Source organism: Thrips palmi, unplaced genomic scaffold (genome assembly GCF_012932325.1).
Source record: "Thrips palmi isolate BJ-2018 unplaced genomic scaffold, TpBJ-2018v1 HiC_scaffold_10, whole genome shotgun sequence".
Taxonomy (NCBI): Eukaryota; Metazoa; Arthropoda; class Insecta; order Thysanoptera; family Thripidae; genus Thrips; species Thrips palmi.
In genome coordinates this window covers 15,369,470-15,388,768 of record NW_023144621.1, presented here as the reverse complement: position 1 = coordinate 15,388,768, position 19,299 = coordinate 15,369,470, and the positions used below count along the sequence as shown (strand labels likewise).

Genomic DNA, 19,299 nt, shown 5'->3' with positions numbered 1-19,299 from the left:
TGTTTCCTCTCTTGACCACCAGCAACGGTCGAGTACTCACCGGCGCGAGGTAGGACGGGCGTCACGGAGGTCTTGTTCCTCTGATTCTTCTTGAGGACGTCGGCGTTGGTGATGTCCGCCGCCTTGTCCTTGGCCGACCGCTCCCTGGAGCCGCCATCTGCAAACCAAAGAACCGGCCAATTAAAATTCTCTCTCTCAGTTCTCCTCAAATTTTAATTTTTGCGCGGCACGGCGCCCGTAGGGTGGGCAACCCAACCAGCTGTGTCCGTTCGCAGCCCGCAGGGTAGGCAGCCCATCCGACGCGCAGCGCAGTCCGCCCACCAGCGCGCTCTGGCGGCGGCCCAGAGGAAACCCCGCAACGCCGAGCCGCCGAGCGCGGGGTATCGACATCGACGCGAGTCGGGCGACGCTACTCCGCGCTCGGGGGAATCTCCCCGGCCAGGTAAACAAACAAACAGGTGGCAGCCTCCAACGACAGTGACAGGCTGGCAGTGCATTTGGCGGGAAACGTGAGCCACGTTGTAACCTATTCGCGATAACGGTTCGAGAGCCAATACCAGCGACAAAAATTCAAGCCCTACAGTGTACTCACGTGCGGTGGCGCGGGGCGTGGGTAGGGTCGCACTCTTCGTTCGCGTCGAGTTGGTCGAGGCGTCGCTCAGCGGACTCGAGCTGCGGTTCTTCTTGGACCCTGCGTCAAACATGGCGATCAGTTTGGCGATGCCCTGCAAGGGGCCGCCCATCGTGGCGAGGACGGCGTCGTCGCTGTCCGGCGTCAGTCACTGTGTCTACAGTCCGTCAACTTGGGGTGCTCGTCGCCGGCGTGCGGCACGCTCGAGGTGCCCGTCAACACTGAGGCAGCCGGCGGCCCGGCGCGGCGGACGCAGGGCGGCCAACCGAACCAACGCGGCAGCGGTCTATCACCACCAAAACAGCAAACTTGCGCACTCTGCGTTTTGAAAAAAAAAAACTCATCTTTCCGCAGGAGGAAAATAAGGACACTGGTTGAGAGGGTTGAAACACCGTCGTGCGAACATAAGGCTGCACCCCACACACGCGCCGAAACCGAAACTCGAGCGGGGGGAGGGGGAAGGGGGGCACGAAACTTGTGTCAGCTGAAAAGCTGCCTGCACGCTTCGAGCCGGGCCTTGCGACACGACGGCGGCGAAAAGAACCGACGCAAGACAAACATTTGAGACGCAAAAGTAAAGACCTCGATTTGGCGGACATGCGGACGCAACGACCGTTCCCCAGAAACGGGGTTTTCGAAAAGTTATCGCGGAGACTGGGATGGGAGTACCGACCTGACAGACAGAGTGCTTTGTTATTTGGCCTGGCGATAGCGTGTCAGCGCGAGTGCGTTCGCATTTCGGGGAGAGAGAGGAAGGGGGCACCGAGCGCACGCGTCGCCGCGGGGGACGGACGGACCCGCGAGACGCAGCGAGGGAAATGTCCCTCCCTCCGCGGGGAAATATCCCTCCGGCCATTAAGGCGGAGACGCGTTGCATCCGTGGAGTCGACGTCGAGTCATCTGCGCAGCGAGTACCCGACAGCTGCCCAACGTGCCGGCATGTGCCCGGAGTCGTGTGTGAGAGTGTGTGTGTATCGAACAGCGCGGACCCAAATTACAATCATCCAACGAAGACAACACACCGACCCTCCTACTCCTATTTTATTTTTAAAGGGTCTCGGAAGGATGGGTGTGGGCGGTTCTCTCACCTGCCCTTGGGGTGCCTTGGGCTGACTTGAGGGGCGAGAAGGGAAAAGGAGGGGGGGGGGCGTCCTCGGAGCGGGAACCAACGAACCAACCGGCGAGCAGATGCGCCCCATTGCCGCCACGAATGAAGCGATGTCTCGATGTCTCGATCGCAGCGGAAGCGCCGCCACCGCCTCGCTGGCGGCACGGACTGTACACACACACACACACACACTCACACAGGCGGGCCGCGATGCACTCCCAGTGTACAGTCCGTACAGTGGCGTGCAAAAGGCAGAACGGGGTCATCTCTGGCGGAAGCCTTATTGACGCCCTGCCCTCTGCCTGCCCTGCCCGCCTCTGTCCCGGCCGCCGGGCTTTGGCCACGCCGCCACGCCCCCCATTGCCGTGCTCGCTCGCAAATTTCCCCTCTCCCTCCCCCTCGGCTGAACGGAAGCCCCCGCAAAGCCCGCAGCAAAGCGCCCAAAGCCACGTGTCGCCGAGTGGCAGTGACACCCACCCCTGGCAGTGGCGGCACCGGGCGGCACGGCGCACCCCTCGGTAGCCAGACTGACGGCCACTCGCCCCCAAAGTGACCAGACTGATTCAGCGCAGTCGCTCCGTCTCTCTCGCACCGGTAAGGCGCGCCCCACAGTGGGCCAGAAGACCGGTGGAGGCGGCCAAAACTCTAAACACGTTTTGAGGTCCAGAGTCGCTAAATGGGACTCGAACCGAACGTGTGACCCCACCAATGGATTGCTCTCCGAACGAGGAATCCATTGGTGGAGTCACACGTTCGGTTCGAGTCCCGTTTAGCGACTCAAAACGCGTCCGGAGTTTTGGCCACTGTAAGACGGCGAGCTGCCGATCGCCTTGCCCGCCTCCGCAGCCCGCGCGGCGACGGCGCGCCAGTCAAAGCAAACGCACTTCCCTCCCCGTCGACAGACAATGCCTGTGAACACGTCTCCGATTTGTCAAGTCGTGTGTCGGCGTGTGTGCGGTGTCGGTGCGTTCGGCCGGGACGTCAAGCGACGCCACCGACGGCGCCGCCGGATGACGGGGTCCCGTGCCCCGTGACCCGGACAGCCCCGACAGCCCCAGGGCACCAAGCCCGAAAGGGAAGGGAAGGCCGCCTGTCAAGGCTGAACGCCTCTGCGCCGCCAGCCCGACGTGAGGGAGAGACGACGACGGACCACGGAAGCTGTCGTACCGTGGGCCTTCATTTTCCCATTCATTACTCCGCACTTCTCCCTTCCATTTGGCTCATTTGTCAAAAACTTTACATCCCACGCCACCACCCATCTAAAATTTTCATTTTTATTTCTGCACTGAATTTGTGACAGAGTCGCATTCATTCATTCATTCATTCATTCATTCATTCATTCATTCATTCATTCATTCATTCATTCATTCATTCATTCATTCATTCATTCATTCCCACTGCAACCTTTCCAGTGCCACAGCAACGTGCAAATGTACTTCTATATAACGACAGCGCAGCCACAACAACAACAACAACACCATAACAACAACAGCCTCCCCGGCAAATTGAACAGCATCCTTCCTCCTCCTCTTCCTGCCGCTGCATAGCTATATGCTGAATATTGTGTGGAAAGTGGAGAGGCACGACGCGACCCGTTCGCCACCCTCAACGCCCACGCCGCGCGCCACGCCACGCGGCACGCGCACGCCCGTGCCTCAAATTATGCACTCGATGCAGCCAGGCGCGCTTTCTCGACACGCCGGCCGCGTCCGCCGATTTTTAAATCCCCCGCCGCATACACACACAGACACACACACTACCGCAACCTTCCATTCCATTCCATTTTCGGGACGCGTAACTGAACTGGACACGTAACGGCCGCAGCAGCATCCGCGCGGTTTTCGACCAAAATTAAACGATGCCGTGACGTCGGTTCCTCCTCCTTCGACCGCAGCAGCGGCAGCGGCACGCTGCAGGGAGGCGGAACAGAAAGAAAAGAAGAAGAGAAATTGCTGCTGTCGTACGCCGCGCTGCCAACGCAAACGACACCGGACTGGAGCGACTGGCTCAACGAGAAGGTGGATCGTTATTGGCAGTCACTCACGCCACACAGTGCACCTGCCAATAATCGAGTCGAGCGCCTTCAGCACCCCATTATGAATTTGGCGCGCGGAGGCGTCCAGTCCACTGCACTGCAAGGAGAGCGTGTCGACGACCCCACGTTGCAGCACGTCCGCGTTTTGGCGAGCGAAGCGCGAAAACGCCGCGCAGTGGGCCAGAAGACCGGTGGAGGCGGCTGAAACTCCGGACGCGTTTTGGGCTCCAGAGTCGCTAAATGGGGCTTGAACCGAACGTGTGACCCTACCAATGGATTTCTCGTTTGGAGAGCAATCCATTGGTGGGGTCACAAGTTCGGTTCGAGTTCTGCTTAGCGACTCTGGAGCTCAAAACGCGTCTGGAGTTTCGGCCGCCTCCGCCGCTCTTCTGGCCCACTGCGCGGCGCCTCCACGACGCGCGGTGCGCAAGGTGCATGCATAGTCAGAATAAACGGCGCCTCAGAACCAATTTCAATAAATTTCCATGCGGCGCATCGGCCGCGTTCATCAAGGCGATGAATCTTCCTCCCGCCCCACGCACTTCACGTCCACGACGCGTCCACGACGGCCAGGGTTGCCCAGGGTCGCCGCCGTCAGCGCCGTCGCGGTGGAGGCGGACGAGTGCACAAAGGTGGGGCCGCGCTCCCCGCCAACCTCTCCCGTCCCGATCCCCAAGCCACAAACGGACAGACGGCTTCTCATTTCTGCGAGGCGCGGAAAAAGGAGAGGAAAAAAAAGATTCGGTGACAAACTCGGCGGCACAGATCAAACGGGAGAGGAAAGTGAACAACGCAAACAGGCACGCGCTACGCGGCCCGGGACGAGCGTGTCTGTGTGAGTGTGTGGTGAAACGGACACAGACAGTTGGACGGGTTCTCTCCCCCACTGTGCGTATGACGGCATCCTCAACGAATGTCACAGTCACATCAGAGGCAGTGCCGCATTTCAAACCAAAATTTGTAAAATAGTAAGTGATGTGTGTTTTTAATTGCAGCGCGGTAATGCACATCTCTTACCTTTTCTGAAGCTCCCAAAGCTGCCCAGTCGCCGCTTGGTGGACGACGTGATGTGCAAGATGGACGGGTCCGGCAGCCCCCCCGCCCCCACCGGGTGGCCCACCCCCACCCCCTGCTTCGAGCCGTGCGCCCCCATGGCACGCCCCTACCGCATCACAGCGTGTGGCGGCGGCTGCGAGTCAGAAGACAACCAAAATGACGCTCTGTTCGTCTATCGTTCCGGATTTGTCGTTTTGGAGGCTGAATGCGATGGACCTGTCCTCGTCCTACAAGGGTCTTCCTCCCTAAACGTCGTGAAGTCGACATTTTGTAGACGACACACCGAACGCGTGCGGCCCTTAAGGGACCCGGCGCCAGTGTCGCGTCGCTCACGCACACGCACACACACGCATGCACGCACACACACACATACACACACACGCACACAAGAAGTGACGAGGATACGTCCTCACATGCCATACCACGCGAGAAAAGCAAGCGCTTGCCGTGAACCTCCTCCTAGCCTACACTAGAAAACGGGCTCACGCACACAAACACACACACACACACACACACAATTAGCGCCCCATAAGTCTCGGAACAAGGTCACCCGACCCACGCCCCGCCCCGCCCCGCCCTCCGCGCGTCGAACCCATCATGGGACACAGCAGTAGAATCCCACCGCCCGGCCGCGCCGCCACCGCGAACGCGAACGGTGTACCTACAGTGTGAAGCGCGGCGGAGCGCCCTGCCTTGTTAGCAGCAGTCCCTCCAAAAAACACAAAAACAAAAAAAAGCGCTCAGAAAAATGCTAATTTTAATTTTCATTCCCTTCGGCTTCCTCCGTGCCGCACGTGAGAGTCTCCATTTCTTTTAGAGGCCCTTTAACCTGCTGCCGGCGGATTTTCGGAAGGCACTGCATTTTTCATAATGAACCGTGGCAAACTTATTTCATATAAGACCGTTTTAATTTTCTTTCTTTTTAATTTTTTTCTTCGCGAGGTGGCGGTGTGTGACAGCATGAGGCAGACCGGCCGGCGATGCGATATTCGTTTTGAATGCGTTGAGGTAACGGCGATGCTTGCAAAGCGCGCCAAGCGGCACAACAACAAACCGATATTAATCTGAGCGCGGTGGTGCGCTGTGCACTCCGCCAGGGAATTCCCACGCGCAAAAAACGGGCGGCCGCGTGGGCGCCACGGCACTCCGGCAACGCGCGTGCTTGTTCATACAGCGCGGCACTCGCACACACACAGAGAGACACACACACACAGACGCACACACACACAAACACACACACACAAACGCAGGCAAAACAGCCGTTTAAAAATTACGTCACAGAGCGAGGCAGGCACGGCGTGAGCATCCCTAGCAGGGCATGCGGGAAGTGGCGTCGCAAGGCAGTCGCACAGTGGGCCAGAAGGCTGGTGGAGGCAAATCCGGGACACGTTTTGAGCTGCAGAGTCGGTAAATGGGACTCGAACCGAAAGTGTGACCCTCACCAATGGATTCCTCGTTCAGAGAGCAATCCATTGGTGGGGTTCGGTTCGAGTCCTATGTGTAGCTACCCTGGAGCTCAAAGCGCGCTTCTACAATTTTGGCCGCATTCGCCGATCTTTCTGGCCCACTGTGAGTCGCGGCGCTCTGTCCATCCAACTCACGCACTACGGGGCGTGCCGCAAGAGTGCGAGAGAGACAGAGCGTCGCACCGACTTCCCCGAAAAGACTACTCCCCGCGTAGGGGAGTACGTAAACTCCGACCTCCGCCCCACTGCCCCGGCACTGCCCCGCGTTTGATGGAGTTCCGGCCCCTTGACAGGGTGTTTGCTTTGGACCGCCCCGCGAAGGGGGAGGGGGAGGGGGCGCCGGCCCCCACGGCGTGCATCATTTGCCGCCCCTTTCCCCCACCCCCAGCCCCGCCAAACTGCAGCGCAGAGGCCATCCTTTACCTATCGGGCGCGACTTCGGCCGACAGGCGGGGCGGCCAGCAGATTTGTCACTTGGAAAAGTGACTGTCACAGGCTTGACCGAGTGTCACTTGGCAGTGCAGTGAGCGGGGACAAGGGGACGGCGACGGAAGTCTCGATCCACTGACCGGCCGCGGGGGCACGGACGCGGACCCCGATGTGTGAACCGGGGGGAGGGGGAGGGGGAGGCGCCCTGCAGCTCTGCAGGCCGCCAGGCCGTCCACCGCAGGGAGACACACAGCAGAGGCGCGGCGGCGAAATTCGAAGCCAACTGCAGCCGAGCGACGCCGAAGTGTCCTTTCCGCCGCGTGGTCTCTCTCCCACCCCTACGGGGTGCCCCGAGAGTGCGACAGAGACCACTCTTTGGAACCGCCACCGCGAACTCAATCCTCTCGGCGTGCTGGCGGAGATGGCATCGTCGCCGAGGTGACAAAACGCAGGCGGTGGCGCGGTGCTCGGCCTCCGTCAGCACCACGCCGACGACCGCCGCCCCGCCCCGCCCCGCCGCGGCCGCGTAATTGGTCCTCGTTACGGCTGGTGTGAACCTCTGTTTTCGGATCGCGCCGCCCGGCCGGCCGACAGAGACGCATCGCGTCGACGCCGAGGTGCAGGCCGCGGCGGCGGCCACGGCGTCGCCCCCCGCCCCGCCGCCACCCGGATGCAGACAACGGTGTGCTGCGTGCGGCGCAGGTGCGATGGCGTGCTTGGCAGGGAACCGCCAAGAGGGAAGTCTGGTGCCCCGCAATGCCTGCAAAGACTGCATGCAGAGCGATGCAGAGCGGGGCGCGAACGCACGCCCAGGCCCCGCCCAGGCCGAGTGCACTCAGGTAGTTCGCAAACAAAAAAAAAAGCACTCCGAAAATGAACAACAAAAGGGAAACGCCTTGAATGGATTTTTGAAATTGCGTATGGCGCGCACCAGGACCGAATTGAGACACGAAGTTCCGGTGGCGTGAGTATGACACTCCATGCCCGGCGGAATCTCCCTTGTGTGCAGGATGCACACACACACTGACGCAGTAACACGCACGCACACACACACACACACACACACACACCCGTGTCCTCCCTGCACGCCCTATTTATAGGGCCGCCCCGCCCAGCCCTTCGCCCCCACCCCCACCTCGCCGCGGGGGCAGTGGCCACCCGGCCCTAGGGTCACGTATTGCTCATCAGCGTCACCTCGCGTGCAAAAAAAGAAAAAAATGTCAAGCGAATCTTTTTTTTTTAAAGAAAAAGAAGACGTCACTAACGACAACAAAGCGCGGGGAGTCTTCTTCGCGTCTCTTCCGATTAAAAATAATAAAAATAAATTGAGGCGGAGGGAACGGCGCGCGGCGGCCCGCAACGGAGCGGCGCCACCCTTTACACGTTATTGTCTCCACGCCAGGTGCAGCCCTCACGCACACACGCACGCACACGCACACACACGCACAAGAACACGACCAGCAGCCCCTTACGTCCCGCAACAACAAGTGCACTCACATACACACACACACGCGCTGACGTAGGTCAGTTCCCTGCGCCGTGACCGATATGAGTTGGAACTCGACGGTGAACCGTTTGTGTGTGTGTGTGTGTGTGTGTGTGTGTGTGTGTGTGTGTGTGTGTGCGCGTGCGCGCGTGTGCACGCTTCACTCCCACCCATTAAGCGCCAATTTGAGGCCGACACTACAAGCAGCTCGGCGTGCTCCGCCTCGGCTCCGCCTCCCCCGGGGTGCCCCTGTCCGCCCCGATCAAACGCCGGGCCGCCTTGTTGTTGTTGCACGAGGGAAGGACACCGAGTATTTCGGGCCGCCGACTCCATAAAGGCTTAAACACGCGGCCTGGCCGCGGTGGAGGTGGCCCCCGATTGTTCGGTGGGCGGCGCGGGGCGGGGCGTGGCGGCGTGGCGGGGCGTGGCGGGCCCATAACGTGTGGTAACGCCGCGGCAGCACCGCCGTTTTTGCGCGGTTAGACACTGACAGCTGAAACCCCAGTGACGCTCACACTCACACCCACTCACACACACACACATGCACACCACACAGTAAATTTCGTCAAGGAAGTCAGCTATGCAAATCCAAAGGGACAGTCTGAAAAACGACTTGAAAAATTTTCCATCCCGAGACGTGACAGGGCAAATGACTGACAGCAGTCATTGACAAGTAATTTGTGACCCACCCACTGTAAACTTCATTTTAAAAACAAAAAACTTTCTTTTTCCAAAAAACGAGAGGGGGTTTCAGACACCTGTGGCCTCTCACCGGGCAGAGGCGCGGCCGGTGGCGTCGCTCGAACGGGACCGAATTTGCCGCCTGCTCCTTCAGACTCCCCGAGACTCTCCCCAACCAACCGGTACACTCCCGGCCAAAAGGGCCCTATCTGCGGGAGAGATTTTCGTCGCCAGGTCGATTGGCGGGCCGCCAAAACTGTCCATGTGCCGCCGGTGCGTCGGACTGGGGCGGGGCGGGGCGGGGCGGGGCGGGGCGGGGCGTTCCTTACGCATTCGAGCCATCGCCAACCTGCGGAACCGAGGGACCGGGAGACCCGACCGGCGGGCCAGCCAGCCAGGGGAACGGAGCTACGTAGAGCGCGGCTAGAGCCAGCCCGACTCGAGTTTAGGGGAGAACACACACCAGGAATGCTCGTGCGTGGAAGGTTCCGGCACGGTGAACGAGACCATTTCCACGAGAATGCCGACGCCGTGACTGCCTAGGAGCACCCCGGCACACTGTGGGCCAGAAGACCGGCGGAGGCGGACAAAACTCTAAACGCGTTTTGAGCTCCAGAGTCGCTAAATGGGACTCGATCATAAAGTGTGACCCTACCAATAGATTCCTCGTTCGGAGAGCAATCCATTGGTGGGGTCACACGTTATGATCGAGTCCCATTTAGCGACTGTGGAGCTCAAAGCGCGTCTAGTTTTGGCCGCCTCCACTGTGGGCCGTCGATGCTAGACGCCACTGTACACTACAAGCTGGCACAACCCACCCCGCTCCCCCACCCCTTGCGAAACGCATCCATCCACCCCTCAGCAGCAGCCACCCCTCCTCGCCGCCACCCCTCATCTACAGTGTGGCAGCCGGATCGCGGCGGTTCTCCGGCCGGCACGCGTAGCACTGCTTGGCACAATCAAGAGCATCGCTCCGTCTCTCTCGCACTCACGGGGCGTGCCGTAGGGGAGCGAGCGAGACGGGGCCGCAAGACCGCGGCGACGTCCCTCTCTAGTCCCGAGGGGGCGTATTCACTAGCAACGCGCATCATGACCGGGCCGGGCTTCATTGCACACATATCAGCCAAAACCTGTCCCCAAATAGTACAGTGTCGAAAAAATTAAAATAAACTTCGAACTTTTTTGGCTTCAATTTTTTAATTTTGTATTTACTTTGTACCTAATTCATTAAGCGAGACTACTGCTAAACGCTTTATGAATGTTGAGCGGCGATTTCTAAATAACCCACGGGGACACACTACACAACACACGTCGGCCATCCATCGTCTTCAGCCTCCAAAACAACACAATCGCCGAGCCTTTGCCAAGGGCCGCGGCCAAGTTCAAAGGAGAGGAGCAGAACGCGTCCAGGGAGTCGCACGGCGGCGGTGACACCACCACGATGAATGACTCGACCGCACAGCGATTCGGAAGCACCAACCCTTTCTAATCCAAGGACACACACACACGCGCGCGCACGCGCACGGCGCCGTGGAGGCGCTAGGTGCTCGTCGAACGGCTCTGGGTCGACGCCGAGGGGCGAGCCGCGAGCGGCGGTAGCAGAACGCCGGGGTTCGACTGTCCGACGCGACGGCGGTCGACGCGGTGCTCGCGGTGGCGTCCGCCGAAGACCGAACCGAACCGAGCCGACGGGGCGGGCGGCACGGCACTGGCGGCACCGGCTGGGCTGACTGAGGCAGGCACAACACGACGCCGACGCCGGCGGGAGGGAGGGAGGCCGGCATCAGCTGATCCTGGGGGAGTGGGGGCAGGCGGCGGCGGCGGCGCGGCGCATCCTGGCCGGCCTGGCCGTCCAGGACTCGCAGGACGTCCAGGGTGGGGACGGGGAAGGGGTGATTACCCGGGATCGAGGATCGTGCCCCCCGGGGGCCCAGGGGTGCATGCCTACCGCCCCGACGCGGCGGCGGCGGCCGCACTCTCAAAGACGTGGGCGTGGCTTCATTCCCAATGGTGATGAGTATATTTACAGGCACACGATACACGAAGTCATTTTCAACATATCAACGAAGACCAACAAATAATGGTTTCAAAATGGACAGGTGAAGATTTCATTTGTGAAACTCGAAAGATTTACCGTCTTGAATTCTAGTGAGTACGCGATTGCGGGGCGGTACAGGGGTGAAGCGCTGGCTGCCTCGGCCGCGACCCAGAGAGCCAGTAAACCACGACAAGTGGATGCTCCCGGCAGGCAGGCTCGCAACGGGCCAGTCGCTACTAGACCGCGCCTGTCCGCCCTCTCCCCGTCTCGCAGTGCGTTCGGTTCGCCTCACCGTCCATCCGCCCCGCCAGTCCGCTCGCACAGCTTGCAGTGGAGTGCATACGGAAAACGCAGGGCTAGAAAAAGATAATCACTTTCCCTCTCGCTTGGCCACGTGACCAGAGACAAATCCCGAGGCCAGAAAAACAAGCCACGCCAATAAGACGAGAAGTCTGCGCTGCGGGGCTTTTTAAAAATCACCTCTGTTTCTAGCACTCTTTAGGAGACGCTCCACGAGTGCGAGAGAGACAGGGTGACACTGTCCGGACTGAGCCTGCAGCCTCTGCAGGGCCCTGCTAACGCGGCTAACGCTTCGCCCAGCTGCTTGGACACATGATGGACGTCCTGCAGATGGCACGGCCGACGCGGACGTCGCGGTGCAGGGACGCAGGGACACTGCAAGGGAGAGGAGGGGGAGAGGCTCCCCGCCGACGAGCACGTCGCCGAAGTCACCGCTACAGGGCTATCATGACGAGACACGCGTATTTCGCGAGTGTGCGTGTGTGTGACTGAGTGCACAAGTGCGTGTGTGTGTGGTGCATGTAAGTGTCAGTGCGCGTGTGCCAAAGCACCAGCGGCACCAGCTCGGCGAGGCGGGGGCGGGCCATCCACGCGCGTTTCTTGCATCTCGAGGACGTCGTAAAACTCGCAACCCTCCCTCTCCCTCTCTCCCTCTCGTCGCGCAGCAGCAGGAAGTGCAGCGGTCTTTCGCCGTCGCCAAGTTGGGTTCCCGACGGTGCCCGACGGTGCCGCGACAACGCGCGACGCGTGCGGCTGGCGAAGTGTGCCGTTTCCGGTTTTCACCGTCCGCAAAATTTTTCGATTAATCGATCAATTTGTTGAGAAGCCGGGAAACCCCAAGCGGGTTCGGGTGGATTCCGCAAATTTTCGAGACTAGCGGAAAAGTTGTTCCGGTGGACCCGGTCATTCCCTTCTCTCCTGCAATGCTTTCTCGAGGTTTCAAACTTGAGCGCCGCCGTGTGCGCGCCAGACCAGCCAGACCACCCTGCCACTTTGGACACGGTGGCGGCGCCCGGCGCCAGGAACCAGACGGACACAGCATTATACCTTCCCCTCCACGCCGCGCCGGCAGCCGCGGCCACCATTTTCAGTTTAATTTTCTGTCCCTACCTTCCCTTGGCTTCCCTTCTCTTCAGCCGCCTGCAGCTTCTGCCCGCTTCGGCCGTCGTCCTTGGGTAAACAAATGATGCCCGGTGCGCACCGCCACAGGCAGCGCGTCGGCTATATTTACCCGCCGACCGAGTGAACATGAACGCCGTGGCGCCGTCCGACAAGTCAAAGTCACGCCGCCGGATCCAATCCAAGTTGACCGCCGGGACGGGCGCCCCGTCACAGCGATGCACTCGAGGAGTACGTCGCGTCGCGCAGTTCACAGTGGCGCTGCGCGGGGAAGTTCGCGCTGCGGCGGCCAGCGCACTCTCGCGGCCGCCGCGCGAACCAGCCCACCGCGTCGAATGGGTTGCCCGCCTCGCGGCGCTACAGCGCGCCGCGCGCCGAATGGGCTGCCTACGCTCACTGGGGCTTCGCGAGGGTCTCGGCGGCGCGAGAGAGACAGACGCCCCAGCGCCAGCGCGGCCGACGGACGAGTGTGTGAATGAGAAATTAGCCGAGACCAAATTAGCCGTCTGTCCGTCGTCGAGTCAGTGCGTCGGTCCGAGCGTCGCGGTCCCAGCAAGCAGGGTACTCACTGTTGGAGCGGTTGTTGATGCTGCTCACGTCGCTGATGGACGACCTGGGCGTGGACGCCGCGCTGCGCTGGTCGGGGCTCATGACGGGCGTGGCGACGGACGAAGGCGCCTCCAAGCGGTGCCGCCGGCTGCAGCAACGACACAGGTTAGGTTCCAGCACTCCGCCAACTTGTGGTCAACTCGACTGCTTACAGTGGAGGCGGACAAAATTCTGGACGAGTTGAGCTTCAGAGTCGGGACTCGAACCGAACGTGTGACCCCACCACTGGATTCCTCGTTCGGAGAGCAATCCATTGGTGTGGTCACACGTTCGGTTCGAGTCCCATTTAGCGACTCTGGAGCTCGAAACGCCTCGTGAGTTTTGGCCGCCTCCACCGGTCTTCTGGCCCACTGTGCTGCGTTCGGCGACTTACCTCTTGGCCTTCCTGAGCTCACCGCTCCGCGGCGACGACGACGCCTTCCTGGTCATGGCCACGTTGGCCACCGTGAGGCTGTTGCTGCGCGAGCCCCTGGTGGACACGGCGGTCGGAGACACCCCCATGCTGGACAGCACCTTGCCCTTCACGTCCTTGAGGCGCGCCAGCTTGTTGGTCTGCTCCTCCGCGTTGGACGCGATCTTCTGCATCACGGCCTCCCACTTCTTGGGGGTGGTCCGGGTCGGCCGCTTGGGCGCCGTGTTCTCCTGGTCCTCGCCCTGGCGCGTCACCACCATCATGGCCTTCACCTTGGAGGTCACGTTGCGGTTCGGCATCTTGTACTTCTTGATCTCCCTGACGGCCTTGACCGGCTTGGCCGGCACGGCGGCAGGGGCGGCCTGCTGTTGCTGCTGCTGCAGAGACTTGACCGTCACCAGGGACGTCATGGAGCCTAGGTCGTCGGCGCCGACAGCGTGCTCGTCCGCGGCCGGTTCGGCGCGCTCCGCGGGCTCCAGGTTCGGCAGCATGCTCTTGAGCGTCTCCACCAGCTCCTGGTTGAGGCTGGCCAGCGTGCGGCCCTCCTTGAACTGCATCGTGGCCGAGGTGGCCGAGCCCTGCATGGAGGCGGCCATGGACGGCGCCAGCGACGAGCCGCCCTGCGTGCGCTCCAGGTCCGAGTAGATGCCGCTCGAGTCCATGTCCTCGCCGTGCGACGGCTGCGGCCGGTGGGTCGCGCCGGGAGCGCCCGCGCCGTACAGTGTGCCGTCGATCACCTGCGGGTAACCAACACAGTCAAACAAAAAACGACGGGAGCGCGGCGGGGACTCGAACCCGGGACTCACCTGCGCGTGCCGGTCGCCGCCGCGGCCCGCCACCCCGAGCCGGTCCTCCTGCATGTCGGCGTCCGACTCGGTGAAGAAGTCCGAGTCCGTCATGGGGTCCACGGCGGTGCCCTTGATCTTGATGCCGGCGTGGTGCGGCTGTGTGGGCGAGTGGCGGTCCTCGGCCTCGCCGCCGCGGCTGCCGGGCCGGCTCCACTCGCCGTCGCCCTGGTAGCCCGTGTCCAGGCTGGCGATGCTGGTCACGCTCGTGATGATGCTGTTGGGCGTCTTACCGCCGCGCGCCGACCGCGACGGCGTGGCCACGCCGGGGGTGGCGCCGCCCGGGCCGCCCGCCGCGCAGGGCTGCTGCTCCTGCTGCTGGTGGTCCAGGGGCAGCTCCTCCACGGACGGCGTGCGGTCCAGCCGCTTGCTCGTCAGGTCCTCGCTGATGTAGTCCGACGTGGACGCGCCGCCGTCCTTGCGCGACAACGCCAGGTAGTCCACGGCCGTCGCGTCCGGCGCGACGGTCGCGTTGGCGTTGTCCTGAGGGCCGTCGTCCAGGCCATGTTCCAGCATGGCGGCGTCGTCGTAGCCCAGCGTGCACCGCAGGGCGGAGTCAACCATCTCCACCACCTGGACAGAACACCAAAGGTCACATTTTGATAGACGCAGGCTCGGACTGGCCAGGGCAGACAGGCAGAAAAATCTGCCGGGGCCATCGGGTTTGGGGCCAGTAACGCCACAAAGTTGGTCAAAAAGTGATTGAATCTCCGAAAGTAGCCGTTTTTGCTGAATTTGGGCAGCCACTGCGGCCGATCTAGTTGCGGCCAACGGCGTCCCTGTATCGGGAAGACGTTGACCACAACAATTTTGGCTTTGACCGCAACGATTTTCCGACCAAGTTGGTCAAAAAGTGGTCGAATCTCGGAAATTTGCTGATTTTGCTGACTTTGGGTGGCCACTGTGTCCAATCTATTCGCTGTAAAAGACCTCCCTCAACGTCCTAGTATCCTTAAGACTCTACTCTTTTATGCCCTGTATCAGGAAGACGTTGACCACAACGACTTTGGCTTTGACCGCAACGATTTTCCGACCAAGTTGGTCAAAAAGTGGTCGAATCTCGGAAATTTGCTGATTTTGCTGACTTTGGGTGGCCACTGTGTCCAATCTAGCTGCCGTAAAAGGCCTCCCTTGACGTCCTAGTATTCTTAAGACCCTACTCTTTCATGCCCTGTATCGGGAAGACGTTGACCACAACGATTTTGGCTTTGACCGCAACGATTTTCCGACCAAGTTGGTCAAAAAGTGGTCGAATCTCGGAAATTTGCTGATTTTGCTGACTTTGGGTGGCCACTGTGTCCAATCTAGCTGCCGTAAAAGGCCTCCCTCGACGTCCTAGTATTCTTGAGACCCTACTCTTTCATGCCCTGTATCGGGAAGACGTTGACCACAACGATTTTGGCTTTGACCGCAACGATTTTCCGACCAAGTTGGTCAAAAAGCGGTCGAATCTCGGAAATTTGCTGATTTTGCTGACTTTGGGCGGCCACTGTGTCCAATCTAGTTGCCGTAAAAGGCTTCCCTCGACGCCCTAGTATTCTTAAGACCCTACTCTTTCATGCCCTGTATCGGGAAGGCTATTGACCGCAAATAGTTTGGGAGCGGTAGCCTCACAAAGTTGGTCATGAAGGGTAAAAGCATGATGATGATCGGGGGCCTTTTGCGGTCTTATCCGCTGGGGTCTTTTGGGGGCCAGTCCGAGCCTGATAGACGGACACCCTAGAATTGACCGCCTAGTCAGCAAAAAGGGCTACTTCCAGAGGTTCAATCCGCCCAAAATCCACCCAAAATCCCGAGTTGGCTACACCAAGGCCGGCGCTCACCTGGTGCACGTCCACGTCCATGTGCTCGTCGTCCACGTCCATGGCCTCGGCGGTGTCCGCGGCGTCGGCGGGCATGGCCGCGGCGGCCGCTTCCTCCTCCGGGCTGGAGCCGTCGCACACCGTGAAGCCGTCCGCCATCTGGTCGGGCGTCAGGATGCCGAGGCTCTCGTCCAGGTCGAACGAGTTCTGCTTCTCCATGAGGGGCAGGAAGTGCGGCGGCTGCTGCGGGGCGCCATGGGGCGGGCCGCCGTGGAAGGCCCCGCCGAAGGCCCCCGGGCTGTGGTCTTCGCCCGCCGCGGACGTCGGCGTCGAGGCCAAGCTCGACAGGACGTCCTGTATGCAAGCCAAATTCAGAGTCAAACGTCTCCGCGCGGAAACCATAACCAGGCAAAGTGTAAACAGTCCAAGGAGTGATAAGTGCCTGCTGGCCAGTCGGGCGCCTGCGAAGCGTGGGGTAGGCCGACCCGCAACGCAGCCGCGCGCAACGGGACTGCCTAGCCGCCGCGTCGCAGGCGGTCGCAGGCGCCTCCCTCCTCACCCTCACCTTGCCGAGGTCGAAGTGGCGGTGCGGCGGCGCTTCGTCCGCCTCCAGCATCCTGTGGTCCATCATGGCGTGGTCCAGGTGCAGGAAGCTGTGCGGGCCCGAGTCCACGTTGTCCAGCGCGGCCTGGTCGAGCGCGGTGGGGGTCTTGTCCGCCTTGTCGGCCACGAGGCGCACCAGGTGCAGCGGCGCGAGCAGCCCGTGCAGCGGCCGGCACCGGAAGTAGCACACGCCGCGCACCGTGCCGTCGTGCTTGCCGTCGGGGCCGTCCAGCTCCACGCCGCAGAAGTCGCCCGGCGCCAGCGCGATGGGCCCGAAGTACCTCAGCGTGCCCGTGCGCTCGCCCGCGATCTGCAGGGACAAGTGCAAAGCAACGCCGTCAGCCTCTCTCTGCCTCCCTTGCACCCACACAGAAAATGGTACCGGCTATGCCATTTTTCCCCGGATGCGTCCGCCATCGCATAGTGGTCCAGAGTCACTAAATAGGACTCAAACCGAACGTGTGACCCCACCAATGGATTGCTCTCCGAACGAGGAATCCATTGGTGGGGTCACACGCTCGGTTCGGGTCCCATTTAGCGACTCTGGAGCTCAAAACGCGTCTAGAGTTTTGCGTGCCTCCCCTCCGCCGGTCGTCTGGCCCACTGTGCAACGTCATTCTTTCACCACTGCAGCTGCAAGCGAGCGGCAACAGCGGGCGCAACTCTCGCCCGGCGGCCTGGAATGGCCTGGCATTGCCTCTGGAATCGTCCAAAATCCTCGCGAGCAGCGCTGAGTACGCTGGCCTGCACAGGCCTAGTTCAGTGGCCGCCCTGCAGACTCACTCCCGTCGCTCCGTCTCTCTCGCACTCGCGGGGCGCCGCGCCGGGGGGCGAGAGAGACAGAGCGACGACGCGGTGCCGGCTTCGGTTCCGCGCAGATCGGATCGGGAACTGAAATAGCAACATTCTCGTATAGAAAGGCAACGAATGCCCATCGCTTCCCGGCACACGGCCGGGCCGGGCTGCCGGGTCGAGCCTGCACGCTCTGATAGGCCCATCAACGCGGGCCGCGGGATGCACCAGGTTAGGTTAGGTTAGGTTAGGTTAGGTGGGGGAGTCGATTTGTCTGCGGGGAACACACACACACACGCACACACACACACAGAGCAAGCACCCCGCGCACCTGCACTCGGCAGCCGACGTGGCGCGCCTGGATGCTGTCCGGGTTCCAGTCGAAGCAGGCCTGTCTGGCGGGGTGCCCGGCGGCGGCGCCGGCGTCCCCCGTCGACGGCGGCGGCCTCTCCCCCACCGGCGAGGACTCCCTGGTGGTCGAGTCGATGACGGGCCTCGGCGCGGCGTGCGCGGCGAGCGCGGACTCGGACGCCACGGCCACCATGGGCTTGGGGAAGCTGGTGGGCCGCGTCGCTCTTGAGGGTCGCGTCACCGGCTCTGAAAAAGAGAAAAAACGCAGTCATGAGCAAAGGCCAACAAATCCCTTTCTCCCGAAAAGCACCCGGCGGGGTGTCGAACCCGCGACTCACCCGACGCCATGGCCCTGGTGCTGGAGGCGCTGGCCGACTTGGAGAGCCTGTTCATGCGGCCCTGCACCAGCCCCTGCCGCAGCGCGGGCATGCCGCTGGTGCTCCGCGAAGCGCCATGCTCCGGCGTCGCGGCCCCGGACGACTCGGGGGTCGCCCCGCGCCGCGGCGACGCCAGCCGCCTGGGCACCGTCGGGGACCCCGGCGCCGAGCCCCGCAGCGAGGACGCCGTCGAGGCCGTGGGCGAGCCCGGCACCGAGCCTCGGGGGATGCGGGTCGCCGACGACGACTGCTGCGGCCGCCTGGGGGCGAACAGCATCGGGATGCGGCTCTCGCCCGGAGTCTGCAACCGAAGAACAACCATCCTCAGTCATCAAAATTTTGAAAGAAAACACTGCGGTTTTGTTATTCGGTTCGCTTTCATTGAAAATTCACGCCCTCGTCCAGCCTGTCGCACTGTGTCACGCACGCACGCTCACACGGCGCAAGCGCAGGCCGAGAACAATGCTATTGCCATTCATTATCGACGTTTGGCCCTCACCACCGAACGAGTCCACCTGGCTGCACATTGTATGTTAAGCCGGCAGCTAACTTGCGACCCAAGCTTTTTCAAGTCAAGCCCCCGGACCATCATCACCACCGTTTTGGATTTTTAAATTATTCGAGGCAAACTTTATTTCTACTACCGCTAGAGTAACTCCAATAATTTTTTTTTAAAGTGTAGGACAGTATTTTGGCGCGTGCGTTCAAAGTGGCGCGGCCCACGCACCCAAAACAGCAACCGGCGTGGCGGCGGTATTAATACTTGCAAACCACCGACCCTCTGTCCCCGGCCAACACTCCACGCCTCAAAGCTCAACGCGCCTCAAAGCGCGCCGTCTAGACCGACATCTTGGTCGACACCGCAGACCAGGAAAACGAGGGGGGGGAGGAGGAACGGGGGCGCGAAAACAGCGAGCTTGTTTTGTTTCTGCGGACCCCCCCCCCCCCCTCCCCCGGCTGCACCGGCCAGCGGTACAACAACAGAGGGCCGGCCGTAGCGGGGGCGGGGGAGGGGGGCGAGGATCTGACCACGACTAGTCTATTTTGAGCCCGTTAGCAAATCCCAGTCGCCGCGGGTCCTGCACGTTTCGGGATGAGGGGGAAGGGGGGAGGGGAGTTTAGTGACCAGCGGTCAGGTGGTGGCGCCTATGGCTGTTCC

At 61.5% G+C, this 19,299-nt stretch overlaps 1 protein-coding gene across 2 annotated transcripts in view; it reads right to left on the bottom strand.

The window, feature by feature from the left end:
* Positions 1 to 18,224, bottom strand: part of LOC117648742 — a 56,516-nt gene extending 38,292 nt beyond the window's left edge. For both annotated transcript variants that reach the window (XM_034391362.1, XM_034391363.1), the window contains exons 1-9: positions 18,102 to 18,224; positions 17,744 to 18,009; positions 16,583 to 16,930; positions 16,039 to 16,371; positions 14,177 to 14,788; positions 13,332 to 14,107; positions 12,919 to 13,046; positions 593 to 691; positions 41 to 157 (exon numbers count right to left, since the gene is read on the bottom strand). In XM_034391362.1, coding sequence (XP_034247253.1) covers positions 41 to 157; positions 593 to 691; positions 12,919 to 13,046; positions 13,332 to 14,107; positions 14,177 to 14,788; positions 16,039 to 16,371; positions 16,583 to 16,930; positions 17,744 to 18,009; positions 18,102 to 18,192 — 2,770 coding nt within the window. In that variant the 5' untranslated portion in view covers positions 18,193 to 18,224. The remainder of the gene's footprint in view (positions 1 to 40; positions 158 to 592; positions 692 to 12,918; positions 13,047 to 13,331; positions 14,108 to 14,176; positions 14,789 to 16,038; positions 16,372 to 16,582; positions 16,931 to 17,743; positions 18,010 to 18,101) is intronic.
* Between the last annotated feature and the right edge of the window lie 1,075 nt (positions 18,225 to 19,299).